Raw genomic sequence first — 22,604 nt, forward strand, 5'->3', positions numbered from 1 at the left:
GCATGTCCCCATAAATTGGGTATTGCCCATACACCGAGGAAAGTGCAGTGGTTTTTTGTGAGTCAAATCTTTTCATCCTTCAGTGAAAATACAAAAGGCCTCTTCTTTTTGCCGTGAATTACAGCATCGTATAGGAGGCCCTGGCAGCTTGGCAGAGAGAAAGCCTTTCCTTTTGAGTTACACTTGAGGCACGCTCACATTTCTTTTCAGGACCAGAGATCACTACCTCGGCCTCCTGGTAAGAGGTTGAGTAATGAGTCCCACCAAAGGACTTTGGGAACCAGATTCCCTCCCAGGCCTCCCTGCCCACTCTCTGGAAAAACTCTCTGTGAATAATTCCTTCCTTGCTGGCCAAAGTAGGGGATAGTTTCAGAAGAGCAGTGGAACTTAGTTTAAATAAGTAGATTGGAGCCGGTTTGTGGAGTATTTGGCTAACTAGGGAATGTGATGAATGTGAATTCCATGTATGTTTCTAAATGTGTGAATGGTCACTTAACAGCCCAAGCTTTTATCAGCCAACAGTCAGTGCACTGAGGGTCCTCCTGACTTCTTCCCAAAGGTGAAATTCATTCTTCCCGCTGTTTCTCAATCTGCAGCCTGAGCCGCCCTCCACCAACAAGTGGCAGCTGGACAAATGGCTTAACAAAGTGACATCTCAGAACAAGTCGTTTATTTGCGGCCAAAATGAAACACCCATGGAGACGATTTCTGTACCTCCTCCAATCATAGAGCCAATGGAAGTCCAGGTCAAGGTGAAGGAAAACCCCAGCCAGGTCCTGGCTGAACCCAAAGAGAGTCCTCTCCTCAGTCTCATCAGGGAGAAAGCCTGTCCACGGCCCACCCCGAAAATTCCAGAAACAAAGGCTCTGAAGCATAAATTGTCGACAACTCTCGAGACAGCATCTCAAAGGACAATTGGGAAAAAGCAGCCCAAGAGGGTCGAGAAGAACCCCAGCATGGAGGAATTTACCTGGCCCCAACCAAATATCACCAGCAGCACTCCCAAAGAAAAGGAAAGCATGGAGCTTCCTGACCCCCCGAGAGGCCGCAACAAAGCCACCGCCCACAAGCCGGTCCCTAGGAAAGAACCGAGGCCCAGCATCCCCTTGGCTGCCGAGAAGAAGAAGTACCGAGGGCCTGGCAAGATCGTGCCGAAGTCCCGGGAATTCGTTGAAACCGATTCGTCTACGTCTGATTCCAGCACAGATCAGGAAGAGACCCTGCAGATCAAAGTCCTGCCTCCTTGCATGGCTCCTGGGGGCAACACTGCCAAGTCCAAGGACACCTGCGGGGCCAGCCTGACCCTCAGCACCTTCAGCAGCGGCAGCGGCAGCGGCAGCGGCAGCGGCAGCGACAGCGACCCGCCCGTCCCGACTGAGGAGCCTACTTTTTCACCCATTTCTGTCACGCAAACCGAGCTTCTGTCTCCTCTCCAAGATCAAGAGAATCTGAAGAATCTCTGGGTGAAGATTGACCTCGACCTACTGTCTCGAGTGCCTGGCCACAACTCACCGCAAGCGGCGCCGGCCAAGCCAGACCACAAGGAGACAGCGTCAAAGCCCAGGCGGCAGGCAGCTGCCGCGGCTGCGGATAAACCCGCCCCCAAGGGCAAGCGTAAGCACAAGGTAAGCCGTCAGGTGTGGCCTGCCACGTGAGCGCGAGCAGCGGCTGTCTGTGAGCTACTTGGGTCTTGAGTCTCCGTTTCCAGCAGACTGGTGGCAGTGGATTGCAGTCTTTGGGGAAGGCAACGGTGCTTTCCGTGGGAAATGCGGTATTTGACATGACCAGGGAGGAAGTGTTAGGGATAATCAAGGTCTGACAACCAATGTCAAGAGTATCCAATATGGCACGTGATGTGTAGCAATGAAGAATATGAAGAGGCTCCTTCCCCAGGCAGCCAGTCCCCCAGGTTGGCTCCTTAAGCTGTTCCTGCTTCCCAGATTCATGGGTCATTATTCTGTAGTCCCCCACCCCACCAGCAGCAGCAGGGCACCAAGGACTCCTAAGGTCAACGTGCATCCTCTAGGCCTTGTTAATTTCTCCATACAAACATCAGGATCCCTGCAACTCAGTTATATTTTGATTATCCTGGCTCCTACTAGACACACGTTCTGTCCAACCTGCTTGGCCCCCTGACCTGTGTGGTCAGCTTGACTCGTGAAAATCTCACCTGCAAGACATTAGGGTTGGATTCCAGGGCTACAGATATAATCAGAAGGTGAAACCCACAATGGCCTCTTCCATTTCACGTGCATCTGGGGAAGGGAGTTTGTGTCCAGTAAGTTCGTTGTGTTGCATCTCTGGATCTCACAGTAGTCTTTTAGTGTAACATCATCTCATGGTGATATTTGAGTAATATTATTTTGAACGGCTGCCATGGGGAATCCTGCAAGGGTGATTTAAGTCATCATTCAGCTTTAGAGGTTCACAGACGGTTTTATCTCTGAGCTGTGCACCAACTTATTCAATGAGAGTATTCCAAAATAGGGACCAAAGTCTGGTCCAAATAGGAGGACCAAAAAGTCTGATAGGGCAAGGGACCTTGCCCTATCACTGTTTCCCTGCTCTTAGTGATGACAGCAGTAAAACCAGGAGTTAAAGTGTACCTTCAGAACCAGTACATGAAGGTCCAAAGGTGTGCCTTGCGTATGGTTAATTTCCTTGCATATTTTTGGTTGTAGAAGTGACCTTTATATGTTACCCTAAACCCCCAGGGTGCTTGGACAGGATTTATGCCGTGTTAGAATTGCAGTGTTTGTTAGTTTCTAAACTACTCATTTGTGGAGGCATTGTTGCTGGGAGAAGTGTCTGAAAATTATAGATTCTCTTTACTTTTGGTATGAGATCGCTGTGCCACCCGATCAGAGGCTCACATCACAGCTTCACCCTCTCAGATGCCAGCTTCTTGGTTGGAGTAGGCGAGGCAAGACTGATCGCTTTTCCGTCTGATCAAAGGTGCACTTTTAATTCCCCTACCTAATCTAGGACTTAAAATAGAAGCCAGCTGTCTCCCTTGCTCATTGTTTTTAAATGTCTGCATGTGCCGTGGATTTCAGACTCTGTGTATTTTTTCTTCCTGTTAAAGCCAACAGAAGTTGCGGAGAAAATCCCTGAGAAGAAGCAACGCCTGGAGGAGGCGGCCACCATCTGCCTGCTACCACCTTGCATCTCACCAGCTCCCCCCCAGAAGCCTCCCAGCACTAAAGAGTGAGTTTGCCCTGGGCTGTAGGATACTTTGCTTGTTCAGACTCTTAAGAAATCCCAAATGAACCCTTGGCCAGGGGCAGGGGGTCCTGTCCCAGAGGAATGTTAGGTAAGAAACAGGAGTCTCTCAGTCCTGTCCTGACAGCCGTCTCTGACCACCAGTCTAACAAGGGTGGGATAAAGGGTGGCGCTCAGGCTGCCAGATTTGGGGTGACTCCTTGAGCTTTTTAGCAACATTTCTTTCTTCCAACTCAGATTGATGACCAAAATCGGCGAAAGTGAACTTTTAGCACTGAATGAAGGGTAAGAGGAAGTAAATGAATTTAAAAGGGGCAGCTTCAAGAGACACCTGTCCCTTGAGCCAAGTCACCTCCTTCTGGGCAATTTCCAGTTCTGATGGTGATAAATAAAAAGGTTTCCCTGGAAAGCAACCCCTTGGCCTCAACAGGATGGCTCAGCTGCCGCTTCCTCTTTGGTGTCATTTCTCAACGCTAATGTGAAGCTAGAGGGCTAGCAGCTCCATGCTGAACTCCTCAGAGGCCAAGGGGAGGCCAGAGACATGAGCTGTCTGGGAGTGCCCCCCAACCCCAGGCAGTCCTGTGCTGGGAAAAGCCGGCTAGGGATGGACGTGTTAATGCCGATCAGCTGGCACCTCTTCTCCCATCTCCCTCTTTGCAGAAGGTGCCAGAGTCAGGCAGGAGGCCTCCTTGTCCTGTCCTCACTCATACGACCCCAGCCTTCCCTACCAAACATTGTGATGGAGTCCCTCTGTCTTATACATATCATTTCCCTAACAATCGTGTCAGCTACCGGAACCATTCCGTCTGGATTATTGCCATAAATTCATTCAAAATTAGAGATTACTTCCATCAAAGACCAGTTTTGGGGCCTATTAGTAGCCCAGAGCAGAGAGGCAATATGGCTAACTGCTGCTAACAATTGATTTCACAGATTACTGTTTAACATCAGTGATAGGGCATCAATCTGCCACAGATAAGATGTCGGAAATAAGTTATCAGCTTACATTTGTTTGGATCCTTGTTGTTTAGAGATGAAAGGTAGGAAAAGACCAATGACCGCTAGATCCGCTCAGTATAATAAGGAGATTTGGCCCTAGGCTGCCCGTCTCCCTGTGGACCCGAAGCTCTTTGTGACAGGCATCTGTGTTCCCTGGCATAATTTGATCGGAAATATCCCTTCACATACTTGGAGTTCTCAGAATTAGTAACTCTTCCAGTGGAGCAAACCAACCCTTTTTACCCCAGGGTGGGCCAGGCGTGTGGGGAAACAGACTTCTTTCCCAGTAGTCAAACACTGGTCATTCCAGGGCCCTCCTACTTTCCAAGGAGGAAGGGCTAAAGTGGTATCCCTGTAGTGGTGGTACTGCCCCAGTTCCCAGATTCTATCTATTCGGGCCGGGCCACCTGAGGGCACAAGGCAGAGCCAGGGAGCTGTGGGGCATTGCCACACCATCAGTCCCCATTGCGAGCCTCCTTCAGCGACCCAGTGATCTGTCACTGGTCCCCATTTCATGGAAGAGAGATGATCAAATATTAAATCAATGTCTAATAATTCAAATTCGTTCTCATAAAATGGTGTTTTACCTCATGGTCCTTACGATCTTTCTGCTTTTGTAGTATTTCGGAGAGCAGTGATTACCTAGCATTTATCATTCAGGAAGGGCCTGGATCGGGTTCTTAACACTCGTCCAGCAAATCCATGTCTGCGGGAAAATCTCGGGAGTTGAGGGAGAAGGAAGCAGGACAGACCTCTCGGAGGTCTTCTCCTGGAAGCCCTCTCCTCAAGCTTTGTCTGCTCCTTTGTGCTTTGTTGACCCTTCAGACTAAATCCTTGGAAATTTCTATAAGACAACATTCACTTTTCTCAATGAATATTCTAAACCTAGCAAAGGATGCCACACCAGACTATGACAGCTGGAGTTGCCTGTCGTCCACCAGAAGGGCCCTGATGAGTTCCTTGCCCCTTCTTTGGAGCTTGAACCATCAGAAGGGCCTCTGAGGCATTAAATGGGGGACTCTCTTGCCTGCTGTCCTCCTATACAAGAGCCAGAGCCTATACAAGCGGTGCCCTTATAGTAAGAAGCCATAATGGTGACAGAGTGGTCTCTAGAAAATGCTCCCTGGGTGTCTTTCACCCAGGAAGTCATTAAAGGCCACATGGTTCCAGGTCACTATCATACAGATGGAAAGGGGGCCAGATGACTGTGCCCATTGCACTGAATGTACTGTACTGGGAAAGGTGTACTGTGTACAATGGCAGATGGGGAGGCCTAGCACAACGATAGTTGCCAATGGCAAATGGACTGCCTGTAGGGAACAGCTTTTCCCCTTGCAGCCCACCCTCTTCTCCGGCAGCTCAGGTAGTGCAGGAGTGGTCATAGGTAAGGAACCCAGTCACTCCTATAGATGCCACAGCAATGCTTGACTCCTTTCTATGTAAATTCCCCAAAGTCCGATTGCTCTGTAATGATTATACTCAGTGTGGGCTGATGTTGGTGGAGCCTCCTCGTGGACGTGCATCCTAATCCACATTTTCACCATTATTTTCATCAGGCATCACCACTATCTTAAAATGATTCTTCATGCCCAAGCAATTTAAAAAATCCATTGGCAAATATTTTGTAATTAATTTTAATCCATTAAGGTAATGGCAGAAACAGTGAATTTTCTGAAAATTCGGCTGCCTGACAAAAATTGACATAGGACCTCATTTATGAAACAGAAGATGACAAATATTATTACAAATGGCAAATTTGGGCAGCAGAAGTGGAACGAGGGGACTGCATTGACTTCTACCATTTCAGGAAATCAAACCACTTGAGTGCTTGTTCATCTTTGATTTGTTGCTTTGAGATATTGTAAATCTATATTTCTAGACACTGACTGAAATTGACCAAGAGGAAAACATAAATTCTTGTTGACTTAATTTGCTGTTGAAAATTGTAGTCAATAATCATGAGAAGTAAATGGCTGCACAGTACAATATTAGTTGTCTAAGAAAAGATTAAAATTCAAGTAATCTTCATTGATTAGTCGAAGACAGTAACTAAAATAAAAATCCATGGCCCAATTACCATGTTAAGCAGCTAGCATAAGGTTTTAGTTGTTCTGTTTTATTTGAAGTCTCAGTCTATTTGATGATGCCCGCTTAATGGGCAGATAAATCAGTTTGAAAGCACAGGAGCACTTCTAGGACTGCAGATGTCTTATGGAAAGATGACAAAATATTTTTCAAATGGACTTTTGTAAACCGGAGTACATCAGTACTTCAGTATAACAACTTAAGGTCAGGGGCTCATTATGCCTTGGGTAGAACAGTTGGAACATACAATTTGCAATGTAACCCAAAAGTATTTAGTGCATTATTTATTTCTGTGTAATGTATAAGCATAGTATTTCTTAAGAAAGTATCCTTCCACTAATTGTTTATTGTACCGTTTATTGTGTGACCATGCAGTTAAGTCGTAGGGCAGAATAAGTAGGAACCATCCTAAAAAATGATGGGATTAAAGTCTGCATTGGATTTTCCATAAAAATCTACTTAACGGTAATCTTAAAAGGTTACAAGTATCACACTGGGGCAACACTCCATTAGACATTTCCATTTATCCTGGAGTTCTGTTTCAAAGACCCATGTTTATTCTTAGATACATATGGTTGCATTTATCTATAACTCAGTCGATAGGGAGGGCTCCCTCTCTATAGATATCTATGTCTCTATGCATTTTTATGTATACTGTTCACCACAAGTAAAGGACCATCAACCAACATATTACTTTAGCTGAAAGTACCAGCATCATGGGAAAGATCAGAATAAAGAGAGACAAAATTTTCTGACACCCTATACTTTTTGTTTACACAGAAATAATTCATCCAGGAGAGCAAACAGAAGAAAAGAAGAAAAGCTGTTTCCCCCTCCACTTTCCCCACTGCCAGAGGATCCTCCACGCCGCAGGAACATCAGCGGCAATAATGGTCCCTTCAGTCAAGACAAGACCATCCCTATGACTGTACAGATCACCTCGACCAAACCTAAGAGGAGTGAAGGCAAATTCTGTGCTACTTTCAAAGGGATATCTGTAAATGTAAGCATCTTAGAAGAAATCTTATCATTGTCAGGTGGAAACAAGTTGACCCAGCTTATCTAACTGAACTCAAGATGAATTTTTCATTCCAGTCTTACTTCTCCAAACAGATTATTATGCAGGCATTCAGGGCCTTGGACGTCCTTTGGTCCAGTCCCTTCAGATCTTGGGGGTGGGGGACACTTCCACAATACTGACCACAGCATCTGGCACATGGGAGGCACTGATCATTTACTGAAAGGGAGAGAACAAATGGACGGAATTGCCCAAGGTCATGGAACTGGGGCCGGGACTCCAAGTTACATCTTTCCACCACCCAGCTTAGCAGGTGTGAATTGTGTTTTAAAATAGTGACTCAAAAGGATGGAGTTTATTTAAAAGGTGAATCTGTTGCTAAAATCACACAATTGTGGTTCTCTAAGCCAAACTAAAGGATTATCCCATCCTTTCGATTTTCTGCACTGCTGCTCGATTAGCATAAATAATTGAGAAGTTGTATCACTTTTCACATCTATACACAATGTCTTTTTATCTGCCCCAGGTATAGGTACCTGAACCGTGAAAACCATGAGCGATAGTGTCGCTAGTGAATATTAATGGCAAATGTACCTGCCTTTTTGGGTAAATGCACGTATGCGGAGATACAGCATCCATATGCATCTGATCTCCTTTAAATGTCGTATAAAAAGCAAATGCGTGAAAATCAATGAGTTTTCAAATGTCTAGCGCCAACCTGGTGGCCCCTGAACCAAATGCGCCCACTTAACACTTCCTGAAAAGCCACGAGGCCTCTGAGCTTTAAGGACCACAGTTTAAAGTCCTCCATCATCTGAGATGACTAGATGACATATCTAGGTAAATTTTATTGGTGACATAAAGAAATTGCTCTATTACAAAGTTGTCATTTTCCAAATGAAATTTGTATGTGTGTATGCCTACATTATATTTGCATTCACATTTAAAGATGCTGACTTATAATGTTAGGAATGAAACTGTCTATTCTAAACAGTAATTACACTATCAATCCTATTTTTGATACTGAATGTAATTAATGTTATAAACTCCAACGGAGGCTTTCTTCTACTGCAAGCTTTTGGAGGGCATGCGCAATATCTAGACAATTCTTTTCATATAGCGCCTAGTACATGGTCGCAAATAATTAGATGCTTAATACAGATGTTATTACGACGATGATAATAAGAGGATCCTGCAAAGGCATTTCCACAAGAGCTGAAAACTACTGGGGAAACCTGATAAATATGATTACATTTTCACCTAGAAAGGGATCATTCTTCTTAAGGAAATCACCGGGGTCCCCATGATGGATTGAGTTCCTGTTGCCTCTTCTTTGGCCATTAGTTTTTTCTATTAATGGCTTGAAATCTGAGAGACTTTGTGGAAGTTAAGAGACTTGCTTGACACATAGTGCCAACACTGTGGCAAATCTGTTCTGTGACCTTGGGCAAATTATGAAACCTCTTTGAGTCCATGAAATGAGTAAATTTGACTAGATGATCTATACAGGTTCTTCCAGCTCCAAAAGTGTTTTCCATTTTCTGCCCTCAGAGTCTTCTCTGTCCCACGTATGCACGAAGTCCTGTTTGTTGACTCAATGGATGAGTGAGGGTCAACAGAGGACGTGTTTATATGACTTACATGATCATGGCTGAACGCAGCCGTTTCCAGTCAGATGTGCCAGGACTGACATCACCTCCATGTGCATGGTGGACGTGGTGTTTCAGGGTTCTTGTCACCTATCTTAGCCGTAGAGATACGTGGCTCTCTCTGGGGCTGACTCAGCTGTTTGGTCTGGGTCATCTGGCTTTGGCGGTAGAAGCGTGGAGCTGGCTTAGGAGTTCAGAAGCCTCTGAGTTTTTTATGTGTTTGGGTTGAATAAAATCCATGATGAACTTTAAATGATTTTCTCCGTATCCACCATAACCATTTTTAGATGTGCAGTCTCTCAGCACAGTTACTGCAATGACCTCTTGATGGTAAGAATTTTTGATAATCGGAAGGTCCAGGATGAAGTGGAAAAGATAAGACTTTCATGGATATAAGAAATGTTCACGTTTGACTTTTCGCTGTAAAGTGACCCTTTTGATTAAGGCAGGCAGGCCTGCGTTCAGCAAATCACTGAGTGCACTGGGCAGTGGGGTAGCGGGACGGGGCTGGGGTGAGAGTGTCATAAATCAGAGACGGCCCCAGCGCTGAAAGGGCTCCCAGTCTAAGGTGAGCAATGAGACATGTGCTCAATAAACTCGGATACGAAATAGCTGCTGATTGGTGTCTTAGGGGAGGGCTTGAGACACGCCCTTCCCATCTCTAAAGGGACCAAAAAGGTTTAAAGCACTTCTGGCCATATACATGAGGCAGTTTTCCTGGGAAGGCATTTGTTGAGCTGGGTTGAGCTGAGAGTGTTAAGTAGGGTTTAGTAATGAGGGGAAAGATTAAACTAGAGTGTGGTCTCTACGCACAGTGGAATATTATCCAGTCTTCAAAAGGAAGGAAATTCTGACATGTGCTACAACTTGGGTGAACCTTGAGGACATTATGCTAAATGAGATCAGCCAGGCCCAAACAGACAAAGAGTGTATGATTCCACTTACACATGGTACCTCGAGGAGTCAGATTTGCAAAGGCAGAAACTAGAAGGGTGATTGCCAGGGGCTGGGGGTAGTAAGGGGATGGAGAGTTATGGCCTAATGGGCACAAGAGTTTCAGCTTTGCAAGATCGAAGAGCCCTGGAGATGGGTTGCACGCTGATGTAAATGTGCTTAACACTAGCGCACTGGACATTTAAAAATGGTTGAGATGGTTAATTGGATGTCATGTGTATTTTACCTCAGTTTAAAAAATGAAAAAATACAGTACATTATCGCAAGGTGAAAAAAGTAACGAAGAGGAGGCTTTTTCGACCCTAAGACTGCAAAGGACCCAGAGCAGGAAAGTGGAGAAAGCCTGATGAGTTCAGTTTGGTGGCAGGTTCGTCGGAGGGAGTCGGGAAGGGTGAAGCCAGGTCAGGAAGGGCCTTACGCACCAGCAGAGGAGCTCAGCCTGGGGTTTGCACTCAGCCGCAAGGCAGTGAAATGCAGGGAGCTCGGTTCAGGAAGCTCAGGCTGGCAGGCAGCAGAGGGAGGGTGACTGGAAAAGCTAGCTCAGAGGTCGGGCGTTCGGCCAGGAGGCTGTGTGATCGACTCTGGCTGAAGCCACGAGAGCCTGCGCTTTGAGGCTTCAGAGGAGGAAGGGACAGATTGTGAGACACTGGGGAGAGGGAGTGAATAGGACTTTATAATGGGTTGGACGAGGGTGATGGAGAAGGAGAGATAAGAGGTGGAGTAGAGCAGTGGTTTTCAAAAAGAGTTTCAGGGGCATGATCATGTTTTGAAATGAAATAATTTACTGAACTTCAATATCTAAAACTGGTTAAAGCAGAGCAGCTCAGATGGAAGGCAAGGTGGGGAGACGCCGGTTCTGATGCTCCCAGCCCGGGGATGACCACCATGCCCTCACCGGCCTGGAGAAGTCCAGCCTTGGTGACAGGGGAGACCATCCTGCCATTCACAGAAAAAGGGGACTGCTTTGGATGTCAGTTTGGTTTCAGAGCAACTTGAGGTGCTAATGGGCCATCTTGGTGGAACTCTCCAGAAGTGATCACTGCAGGAGCATCAGAGAGAGGGTAAGGTGGAGGTTTCCCTTGGAGAGTTATCTGCTTATTGTCAGATCTGTGCCAGTGCACACAAGATTGGCAAATCCTGTCAAGGTCAAGGGAGAAGAGCTGAGGAAAGAACGTTGGGGGATGCCGACCTTAGAGCAAAGGGCAGAAGAGGCACCACGGCAAGTACACTCAGAGGTAGAACAGTCAGGATCGTCCCGCAGTTGCCAGATGGGGGCATGAGGGCAGAGTCAGCGGTGTGAACACGGCAGGTGGTCTTGTGACACAGAGTGTCACATCGTTACAAATCTTCCCACCTGCTTCATTCATCTGGATCCCATTCTTTCTACGGCAATGACGGTTCAGGGTGGAACTCAGAAGTCTCTGACTCCTTTGATTTTTGACCTGGTACAGATGAGCTTTCACTCTCCCAAGGCTTGGAAATGAAGAGGCCTTCCTGTGGCATCCCCTAGTGGGAAAGCGGTCAAGGCCTCGGGTGAACAGAAAGGCAGCCTCAGCCTCGGTCCCAGGGTACTGACTGTTGCAGTACGATGCCTGGTGTGCTGGCATTTTGCTGCCCTGGATCTGGTATTTTGCAGAGTGACTAGAGTACTTTTCTTACCCTAGAGAAAGTTTCTGGGCTGGTTCCCTTATCAAAAATACACACGTCGGGGTGATAATCTCTCTCTCTCTTCTCTCTCTCCCTCTCTCTATCCTTCCCTCCCTTTCCCATTCTTCCCCTCCCCCCTCACATCCCCAACTGGATTTAGACCTTCGCCAATGACTGTCTTACTGGGATGATGGAGCGATGTAGTCACAGCACGTGACTAGCTTGGTGTTTGGTGTCATCATAGAACAAAAGCTGGTGATTCCCGGAGTTCATGACATATAGCAGGGTCACCTGTGTATCCTCCAGCTGTGTGCATTGTTTTCTTTTCTCTCGTCTCGTTTCCTAGTGTGCTTGACATGCAAAGCATTTATGAAAAGATGCTCTAAAAATCTGGACCTAATGGAAATTCTTTGTCCTCCTTTTTCCCAGGAGGGAGACACTCCAAAAAAGTCAGCCTCTGCCACCGTCACTCTCACCAACACTGCTCTTTCCACTGCCACTGTCACTGCTACTGCCATTGTCACCGCCACTGTCACGGCCACTGCCACGGCCACTGCCACTACCACTACCACTACCACTACCATTTCCACCATCACCTCCACCATCACTACTGGCCTCATGGACAGCAGTCACCTGGAGATGACATCCTGGGCGGCCCTGCCTGTTCTGTCCAGCAGCACTACCAATGTCCGGAGACCCAAGCTCACTTTTGATGACTCGTATGTTGTCCCCAGATTCTCTGGAGTGGTGAATGGGGGTGGGGGCAGTATGGCTTTTCGAGCACCGCGCATGTGTCACCCGAAATAAGACCTCAGAGGCAGCAGTGCAGCTCCTATAGCCTTGAAAGTAGATTCCTCCTCCTCCTCACACACACCTCTATCCCCATCGAGAAACGTCGCTGGCCCATTTTAATCGTGGAGCTCTGTTACTGATTCCGAAGGCAGGTGCTGAATCCCAGCTTGCTTGGTCCTCCTTGCTTACCCGTGTCCTCAGATAGAACTGTGTGCCAGCAAAGAGAATTATAGCTAGGTTCTCTTGGATCTGTTTGGGCAGCTGGAATGGTTGGGGTTGGAGGATGTGGGTATTTATCCTAATGGGCCATTAAGCACTTCCGATTTCATTCACTGGACTATTTCAAGCTTGGTTATTATATGCATGACAAGCATTCATCGGCCCTGTTCAAGGCATTGTATAGGAATGGATTTATAGCCCCCCAAAGTTGTGACTATTCGGTCTTTTAATGAAAAGATGAAACATTGCTTTCTGAACATGCTCGTTTTGTTTGTTTAGGGTTCACAACGCTGATTATTACATGCAAGAGGCGAAGAAGCTGAAGCACAAAGCTGATGCACTGGTAGGTTTCCTTTCTCCCGCTTTCTCCCGTTGCTCTCCTCCCATTCAGGTATTAGGCTTTGAAGGAAAACAAAGAAGCCACTTCACAAACGAGTCAAACCTTTTCATTGCTGCTGTGACATAGAGAGATTGGAGCTGGTTAATTCCTTAGCACCGGGATTCCCCAGGGTCTTGGTGCCATGTTGCCCTGCCATTCTTGGTTTTCCCACTCTTCTTCCCCTTGCTCCAACTTCAGAAGCTCAATGGCTTGTACTGTCTTTCAAGTGACTTTGAAATGACCTTTGAAACTGCCCTGGGGAAGGTGGGCGCTCCCATGGGTTCCAGTAAACCCGAACTGGTGTGGGCAGGGAGAGGGCTGCTGAGAGCCAGTTAAGTGGCCTCAGTCATCGGCTCTGGGAAACTCAGGTCTGTAGAAAAATCTCAGCTCCTTGCTGCATTTGATGACATGTTTCCAGAGCGAGGCCCACAGCCAGCCTAGGTCCCTGCACACAGAAAGGAAGTTCTGTTCTCTGGATTTCCCCCGACACTTGGCCTCGCTGCCTCCAGGGGTTGTGAGAGCATGGGGGGTCGTCTGATTGACTGAGCCACCTAACAGGGGATCTCAATCATGTGGTACAATCACTTGGGGAGCTTTAAACTAGCCCTGATGCCCAAGCCACACCCCAGAGAAATGGAATCAGAATTTCCGACACTGGGACCCAGGCATGGGTGTTAAAGGTCCCCCCGGGTGATTCCCAAGTGCAGCCAAGGTTGAGAACCACTGCCCTAAATTCAGGGTCCTCACCTCTGACTAAAGCCCAGCATAATTAGAGGTGTCAGTTCAACTCCGTTGGGTTAAAAAAAAATCACATCCTCCATAATCACATTGTGTCCAGCCAGGACTTAGCTGCCCTGTGCTGTTTGCCACTGGGAGGGCTGTAATGGAGGACCACGATGGTCTCTGTGCCGTGACTTGCGCGTGACCACCATCCACTGCCCTCCAAAGGGCCGCGGTACATAAGGAGATAATCGGTATGTCTTTAGTATTAAAATTTCCATGGGGTGTGTGACAAAAAAATCTAAAAGATCTCCCTCGGTGGGGGTGTGGGGGTGGGGAGGAATGATAAGAAAAAAAGAAAAGGTTGAGAAATACTCATTTAGAGGAAGATGTCTTTGCTTGGCTTACGTCTACACCAGAGCTAGGCACTCCTTTGGAGTTCAAGCCCCTAATTGGCCCTGTGGCCCATGTAGTCTTCTCTCTGGACTTCAGTTATTCCTTTTGGAAAAAGAGAGATTTGGGCCAGGTGATCTTTAAGGATCTTTCCAGCTATGGGCTTGCAAATGAAAAGTCAGTTTCAAAAATCAGGATGTAAAGCTTAATTTCCACAGGGGAGAGCCAATCAGAGTCAGATGACCTAAGGAAATTATCTTGTAAGTCAAGAGAAGATGGAGGTTTTCATAAAATCGCTTTGAATTGGGCTGAAACCGCTGTTTTTCCACAACAGCTTACAGAAAGGAAACCACAGAATTCCTGCAGTACATAAAAGCTGGAGAACATTTATTGCAAAGAGAGTCATTTACAGCAAGAGATTCTGCAGGACCTGTAACTCATCATTTTATAGATGTACATAATCCTTTGCTAGGGACAGCTACTCTGACGTTTTGAGAATTGAAACCTTCACAGTTGCATAGAAAATATTTTGATAAAAGGTATACAAGAAAATTAAAATAGCTCAATCTGCATTCTATTGGTTCTTTCACATAAAATTCTGCATTAGTGGAATTCTTCCATCCAGCTATCAAAAATTGAAAATGTTAAATACTGTTAGAAAATGCTCACTATAAAGGTGTCATATATAATATTCATTACACATAAAAAAGAAATCAGTATGTCTAAGTCAGTTTAATCGTGACCATTATCAGGGCTAAAACCTTCTGCAATAAAATTTTACTAAACTAAAATATTTAGTAGTGCTATATTTGGGGGCTTTTTGACACACTATTTCAGACCATCATTTACAGTGAAAGTGATGTGATTATCGTCAATAGTCACACTGCAACTTTCCATTTTTCATGGCGATAGCATCCATTTGTTACTCTTCTCCTGGGCGTGGGGATGATGTGCTCATCTAGAGTTCCAAGCAAAGACTAAATGGGTTAGTTGTCCAGGAGGCTTGTAAAAAGCAGGGTTTCATTGCAAGCTCTGTCTAGAGGACATTATGATGACCAGTCTAGTAAATGTAGTCAAGAGAAACCAGTCGAGGCAGTGATTTGGATGCTGGTCCACCAAAAAGATAACAACAACAGGAATACCACAAAGACATGATACCTTGGCTGCAGTTTTCTCTTCTCAACCAGCCTCCATGTCATGGCGATAGAACCTGAAATCAGTTACATCCTCGTCTAGACAAATTCCTAATTGCTCCCCCTCCATATGTCAACCTTGGCACTGTTGGGCTGGGCGGTTCTCCACTGTGGGAGCTGTCCTGCACATTGAGGGATGTTTAACAACATCTCCGGCCTCTGTCCACTAGATGCCCCTCATCCCTAGTGGTGACAACCAAAAAGGTCTCCAGACATTGCCAGATGTTCCCTGGGGGAGGGGTGCAAAGTTGCCCCGGGTTGAACACCACTGCTTTAGATGAAGGAGAGAAGAGGAACCGTCATGTTGACAAGTCTTCTTCCTGTTTCAGTTTGAGAAATTTGGCAAAGCCGTGAATTATGCCGACGCAGCCCTGTCCTTCACCGAATGTGGCAACGCGATGGAGCGCGACCCTCTGGAAGCCAAGTCTCCGTACACCATGTACTCTGAGACTGTGGAGCTTCTCAGGTTCGTGCCTTTCTGCTGCCTTCTTCCTGAGCTCTTTCCAGTCATAATTAGAAGCTGCTTGCTATGTTTGAAAACTATCACTTCCACGTAATAATGATTCATCCAAGGCATCTTCTTCTTAGAACTCATCATAATTCGTTCTTGCCATTTTATTCGTGTCATGGAAAATTTATAACTGATGGACACTGCTTGTATCAGTTATCCCCTTCAGAGGTTATAACGTGAGTGTTACAATTTGCAGTATTCATAAAATTCAAATGGAAAGGTAGTGGATGCGAGTAAAGTATCATCATTTCACTGTTTGGCGTGGACACTTGTCTTTTCAAAGCGCAGTTTTATAATTCACAAAAAGCGGTGCTATTGGGATTTCTGTTATAAACCATGTTTTCTAAAAATTTCTGCCTCAGTTATTAAAAACGGAGGGGCACTGTTCCAACACAAAGTCAGCTTTGGAGGCCGCAGCTGTGGAGTAGACGTTCCATGCATCTGGAATTTGAGGGACAGTCAAGGTGGTAGCAGGGGGAGGGGAGAGATGAGGTCGATAATAGGGAAGGGTGTATTAACGGCACAGATTATTGGTTTCATTTGCATTTTGAATGAAATTTTCTGGCCTGTTGCTCTTGGTGCAGTGGAGTTTGTGGGTAATCAAAAAATTCTTGTAAGAAGGGGAAAGAGAAGAAATGCTATCCATTCTAGTGCTTTCCACTCATCTGCAGGTATTTGTACAAGAATTTCCTCCACCTCTGAATAGTGGATAAGCACCTTCATTTGCAGGATGGACTACATCATGGCTTTTGATTGAGTGAGCAGTTCTTCACCTGATAGGTCCTTGTATCCCAGCCACCTCTGGCTTGATTAATCGATAATGCCAGGCCTGCTTTTTATTGTGTTCTTGCATCAGCAATAAACTGTTACAAATCTGAGGACTCTTGTACCTAAACCTTCAGACAGACATTGGACAGATTTAGCATGCATATTTTCCCAGGAAAGCATTTGAAAAGATCAGAAGAATGGGAACCATTATAAAGAAGAAGAAGAAGAAAAAACTATGGTTACATAGCATCAGAAGATTTAATTAAAGCCACCAAAGTAGGGAGATTATGAGGAAAGTTCCAGCCTTACCTTGACAGGCCAGGCAGCCATCTTTGGCTTTTCGCTGCTCTGAGAAGTATATAAAGTATCTCTCAGACTCTATGCCCTGTGAAAGCCACCACCGCCATTTGTAGCTTTCAAGGGGAAATTGATTTCTCAGTGTCTGTAAGAGGCTGCCTGCAGTTTTCAAAGATGCACAAGATGAAAATCCTGGCGGAAACGATAAGGATTCAAAATGGAGGGGAAACTTTAATGAACAAGCCTGCAGAAAAGCCATGCCTTCTATTCATCCCCAAATGCAAATTAAAACAAGGCACTTTTTAAATTGACAGGAAAGTGTAAAAATGTTAATACCTAGTGTTAGCACTTACGCAAAATAATGGTGAACTGGGCCTCCTCCATGCTGTTGATGGGAATGGAAATTGATCGTTGTAAATTGAGGGCAATTTGGTATTGTGTAGGAGAACCTATACAAGTGAGCATTCATATCTTTTGAGCCAGTAATTCAACTTCCAGAAATTTGAATTTTCTATGCTGAAGAAGAGACTTGTAAGAGGAGAACGAGTTATCTGTACAGTGTTCAGTTTGGCCTATATTATAGCACCCAATTAGAAGCAAACCAAATCATCAACAGTAGAAGGGTAATTAATTACATCGCAGTACACTCAACAGAATGATTTGCAGCCACTGAAATGCAACAATGATGGAGACTATGTAGCTGCACGAAAATGTTTATAATATGATGTTAAAGTAAAAGCAAGCCACAGAATTATAGACACATTGCATTTCTGACCAGAAAAAGCATGTTTCTGCACGTGGACCAAGCTGGAAGGGAAATAAGGTCATATCTGTAATTGGGGGTGAAATTATGGGTGTTTTCACTCTCTCTATATATATTTTTTCTTGTTTCCTTTTAGGAAAACACATACTCTCTAAATAGAAAAGCAAAACATCAAATTTCATTTTTGGTAAAAATGCCATGTGAATCGCTGAGTGATATTTATTTCCATTAGAAAACACTTCTTTTTCCTTTATTATTTACAAATTTTTTTTTTCTTTTTGTCTAAGCACAGTTGTTTTTTTTACATGATGCGATAGTTTACTCCCCATAGGAGTATATTTTCAGTGGAACCTGGTGAAAGTCAATGGAGAATTCATAGCCATTCACTTTTAAGTCGGTATTTTGAAACTTTATTTTGAGATAATTGGATATTCACATGCAGTTATAAGAAATGATACAGAAAGTTCCTGTGTACCTCTCCCCCCGCCAGTCCATCTGCCTTACTCAGATGTCATCAGGTCTTTTTTTCTCCCAGATTTTACCAGTTCTACGTGCGCTACTTTGTATGTCCTCTATATATGTAGAACTTTACATTTTCTAGTATATGTGTGTGTATAATTTTTTTTTTTGGAGAGAAATTTCAGTTGGGAATAAAATGGGCTAAAGCAACTAAGTCTTCTGGCCCATGTAAGCCATTGGAAGTCCACTATCAAGGCACTTCCACAGTGGCTGCAATTAGAGGGTAACTGTAAGAGGAACATGGTTTTTAGTAGCGTCATTTTATGTTGAAGAGATTTTTTTTTTTTTTTGAAGAGATTTTTATTACTCTCTCCCTGACGGTGTGCTGGCTGCAGAGAGAGCGCCCCATTTTTTTCATTCAAGTAATTATGGTTGCTCTGAGCCTTGGGAATCTGCAATAGACATATACTTGTGAAAACAAGTGGGGCATCACAATGACTTGACATTTCAGTGATCCAGCTGTCAAAGACAGATTTATGACATCATAAGAAGCCTTTTTGCTTAATATGGCAACAACAGGAGGGACCCACATCAAGTGCGCGGGTCCTTTTGTTGGAAAATGTTCACTGGACAGAACTGGGGCGGTTAACTGGGGAGAGCAGAGCGATAGGGGGTGCCGGTGTTCCGGGGAGGCTGCTGAAAGTGCGGGCTCGCCATCGCCCTCTCGTAATCGAGAGCTAGTCGGGGCTGCCTGCACATCTTCAACTTCCCACCGCAACACTGAACCCTGTTACTTATTCCACCACGAGTACCTGTGAAATTGCATTAAAGCTCAGACTATGATTTTATGCAATGAATTGATTTTCAAGAGTCTAAATGCCCAGAATGGAATCTGCTCAGCTCGAAGAAAAAAAATGGGAACTACTCAACCTTTGATCTCCCCGGTGTGGAACAGTAACAATTAAAGAGAATGGAAAGACAAAATATACAAGCACCATAAATTAGGGGCGCTCAGACCTCTACCTGCTGTGAAATTTACCTCCCTCAAAAAACAAAAAAAACACGTCCTAGAGGAATATGTCCCACACCTGAGCCATTAGAAACACACAGCTTTTGTAACTGTGTGATGGAGGCCTCCCTACACTCAGGTCAGACATAGCTGTGTTATTATTTACCTCATCTGTCAAAAACGCAACTGAAACTGACATATGTGTCCACGTCTCATTGAAAGCCAATAATATTGTTTAACTAGAGTGTTCTTAGAAACAGTATTTTGCCAGCATTTATACACACGCCAGACCCACAGTAGTTCCACAGCACTGTTCTGGAACGTGGGCTCCGGATATAGCTGGCTTCTCCAGAGCTAGCTTCCATCCGTCACAGCAGTGCCATTGTGACACTCCTGTGGTCGTCATTTTGTGTATGTTTTCAGGAAAGCACACTTTTGCCCACATGCCCTTCTCAGTCCTCCCACCCAGAGCAAACGTGGAGCTAGCGCATTTAGGTGATGAGAACACCAATGATTTTGGGACTTTCTGAAGGGTCAGACGGATTCCACTTGAGCTTGTCCTTTCTCTTCAAAGGTATGCAATGAGGCTGAAGAACTTTGCAAGCCCCCTGGCTTCGGATGGGGAGAAAAAGCTGGCCGTACTATGGTAAGCCTTCTGGAGGCCACCAGGAAACAGCTGAAATGTTGCAGAAGGATTTGAAAAGTCAACTTAAGCTGCTTACCCCCAGATCATTATTCTTGTCTTCCATTAAACTCTGGAAGGCTAACTGGTGGATTTCTTCAGTCGCTGACTAAACATTTACTCTCCGAATTTATACCCTTATCAAGATGGGATCTTAATGCTTACCCCTTCTATTTTTAAAAAACGACACATATTTATTATCTTACAGTTCCGAAGGTCAAAAGTCTGAAATGTGTTTCACGACCCTATAATCAGAGTGTCAGCAAGGCTGCATTCCTTCCAGAGGCTCTAGGGGAGAATCAACTTCCTGGCCTTTTCCAGCTTCTAGAGGCCACCTGCACCCCTTGGCTCATGGCCCCTTCGTCCATCCTCAAAGTCAGCAGTGTAGCTTCTTTTTGTTTTTTAATTTATTTTATTATTTAATTATTTTTATGGCTGTATTGGGTCTTCGTTTCTGTGCGAGGGCTTCCTCTAGTTGTGGCAAGCGGGGGCCACTCTTCATCGCGGTGCGCGGGCCTCTCACTGTCGCGGCCTCTCTTGTTGCGGAGCACAGGCTCCAGACGCGCAGGCTCAGTAATTGTGGCTCACAGGCCTAGTTGCTCCGTGGCATGTGGGATCCTCCCAGACCAGGGCTCGAACCCGTGTCCCCCACATTGACAGGCAGACTCCCAACCACTGCGCCACCAGGGAAGCCAGCAGTGTAGCTTCTTAAAATAGCTCCCCGACTTTGACATTCGACCTCCTTCTTCCATCTTTTGTGAACTCTTTTTTTCTTTTTTTAAAATTTTATTGAAGTGTAGTTGATTTACGATGTTGTGTTAATTTCTGCTGTGCAGCACAGTGACTCAGTTATACATCTATATATATTCTTTTTCATGTTCGTTTCCATTATGCTTTATCACAGGATGTTGAGTACAGTTCCCTGTGCTATGCTTACTCCTTCTTTTTACAATTTTTTTCTTTTTTCACTTATATTCCTCAATAACCATAGGAGAGTAACTGCAACATAGGAATCAGTTTTTAGTTTTATAGGTTTGATTACGCATCGGCATTAACATGGTCCTTTCCTCATCACCACAGCTACCGATGCTTATCACTTCTCTACCTGCGGATGTTCAAACTGAAGAAGGACCACGCCATGAAGTACTCCAGATCACTGATGGAATATTTTAAGGTAATCCTTATTTGGTATAATTTATAGGCCCTGGGTGATTAAATCACTAATGAGACATGGCAGGCATGTTATTAAATGTCAAGGTTGCTGCTGCCAAAGGCTTAACCTTCCTCATCCTGGCTCCTCCCACCTCTCCTTTGGGGCTCAGCAGAGAGCTTTGGTTTGATTTGATTCCAGAGAGAGAAGGTACAATAGTTCAATCCCCTGATGATTCTCTGGACTGAACAAATGGCCCCGGGCAGCTTCCCAGCTGCAGTCAGGGGGGCGATGCCTTCTGCCCACCCTGCACGGTGGACCAGCCAGAGGACGCGGCTGGAGCTGTGGCCATGGGTATGGCCGGTCTCATGTTACATGAGATGCCAGCCTAGAAACTTCTCGGCAGTGAGAGAAGTCACTGCAGCCACCCTGGGCTCTGCGGGGACAGCCATACCCCCTTTGACCATGGGGAGTCTTGGAGGACAGTGGTTGCACTTGAAGACGACTGATTGCTTTGGCTGCCAAAATAAACAAACAATAAATAAACAAATGCATTGTCTAGGGAGCAGAAGTTTTTAATCTGCAAGCAAAACAAGATATTTCAACCACGAGATGCAATGCCGAAATGTGGGAATGAGCCCGAGTGAAAACTGCAAGCCTGGAGCTAGGCCTGGCCACTGTGCCGGGTATCGCTGGCTTGAGGGTCCGTGGAGCTTCTGTGGCTTCTACCCCCATAACACTGGTCACGTTTTAGAGTTGAGGGGGCTCAAGACTCCTGTTGGGCAGGTCTTGAAAGGAAAAGGACAATTCTATTTATTTATTTAGTAGTAGTATTTTTTTGCCAAGTTCATCAGACCACTTGGCTCAGTTGCACCAAGGCAGTTGTTTGAAATGAATCAAATCCTGACCTTACCTCAAACATCAGAACCCGGTGAGAGAGGGTGCACAGGTGTGCGAGGACACCAACTCGGGGAAAGGAGCAGGTTCCCCAGCTATCGTGTGGTGTGGCCATAATAAAGCCAGTGCTTGTGGAGGTGAACATGGTCAAATGCAGCAGCTGCCCACGACCGTATGTCTACAGTGTCAACCTGGGCTCCGGAAAGGCGTCTTGATGCTGTAGGTCTGGGGCAGGTCCTAAGAATGGGCATTTCTAGCAAGTTCCCAGGCGATGCTGATGCTGATCCTGTGGTCGCGCCTTGAGCCCCAGCCCAGCATCTGTCCTCTGCGGCCTGTCCCGTGTAGCTGTCAGGGCATTGCAAGATACCAAACAGACGTTAAGTAACTCACTCCTCTGGCAGTGCGTTGAGCTTCTTTGAGGTTCAAAACTGGAGGCTCCCGCCTGGTGAAGCCATTGTAACGAGCGGACCGCTGTCCGCGTGGGGCAGTGCTGAGTGTCAGGTTTTCCTGTGCTCCACAAGTGTACCACCACTAAAACAGAGGAGGCCCATTCTTTTTTTTTAAATTTATTTGATCGAATTATAGTTGATTTACAATGTTGTGTTAATTTCTGCCGTACAGCAAAGCGATTCAGTTATATACATATATACATTCTTTTTCATATTCTTTTCCGTTGTGGTTTATAGTTCCCTGTGCTATACAGTAGGACCTTGTTGTTTATCCCTTCTATATATACTAGTTTGCATCTGCTAACCCCAAACTCCCAACCCATCCCTCCCCCACACCCCCTCCCCCTTG

At 45.5% G+C, this 22,604-nt stretch overlaps 1 protein-coding gene across 4 annotated transcripts in view; it reads left to right on the top strand.

Annotated features, from left to right (window-relative positions):
• The window catches only part of AFF2 (ALF transcription elongation factor 2), a 486,511-nt gene that overhangs the window by 452,100 nt on the left and 11,807 nt on the right, over positions 1-22,604 (top strand). For all 4 annotated transcript variants that reach the window (XM_082445730.1, XM_082445732.1, XM_082445731.1 and 1 more), the window contains 8 exons: positions 597-1,625; positions 3,086-3,207; positions 7,087-7,309; positions 12,004-12,293; positions 12,865-12,928; positions 15,600-15,736; positions 19,652-19,723; positions 20,840-20,933. In XM_082445730.1, the coding sequence (XP_082301856.1) occupies positions 597-1,625; positions 3,086-3,207; positions 7,087-7,309; positions 12,004-12,293; positions 12,865-12,928; positions 15,600-15,736; positions 19,652-19,723; positions 20,840-20,933 (2,031 nt within the window). The remainder of the gene's footprint in view (positions 1-596; positions 1,626-3,085; positions 3,208-7,086; positions 7,310-12,003; positions 12,294-12,864; positions 12,929-15,599; positions 15,737-19,651; positions 19,724-20,839; positions 20,934-22,604) is intronic.

This window comes from Balaenoptera physalus (assembly GCF_965194825.1).
Source record: "Balaenoptera physalus genome assembly, chromosome: X".
NCBI lineage: Eukaryota > Metazoa > Chordata > Mammalia > Artiodactyla > Balaenopteridae > Balaenoptera > Balaenoptera physalus.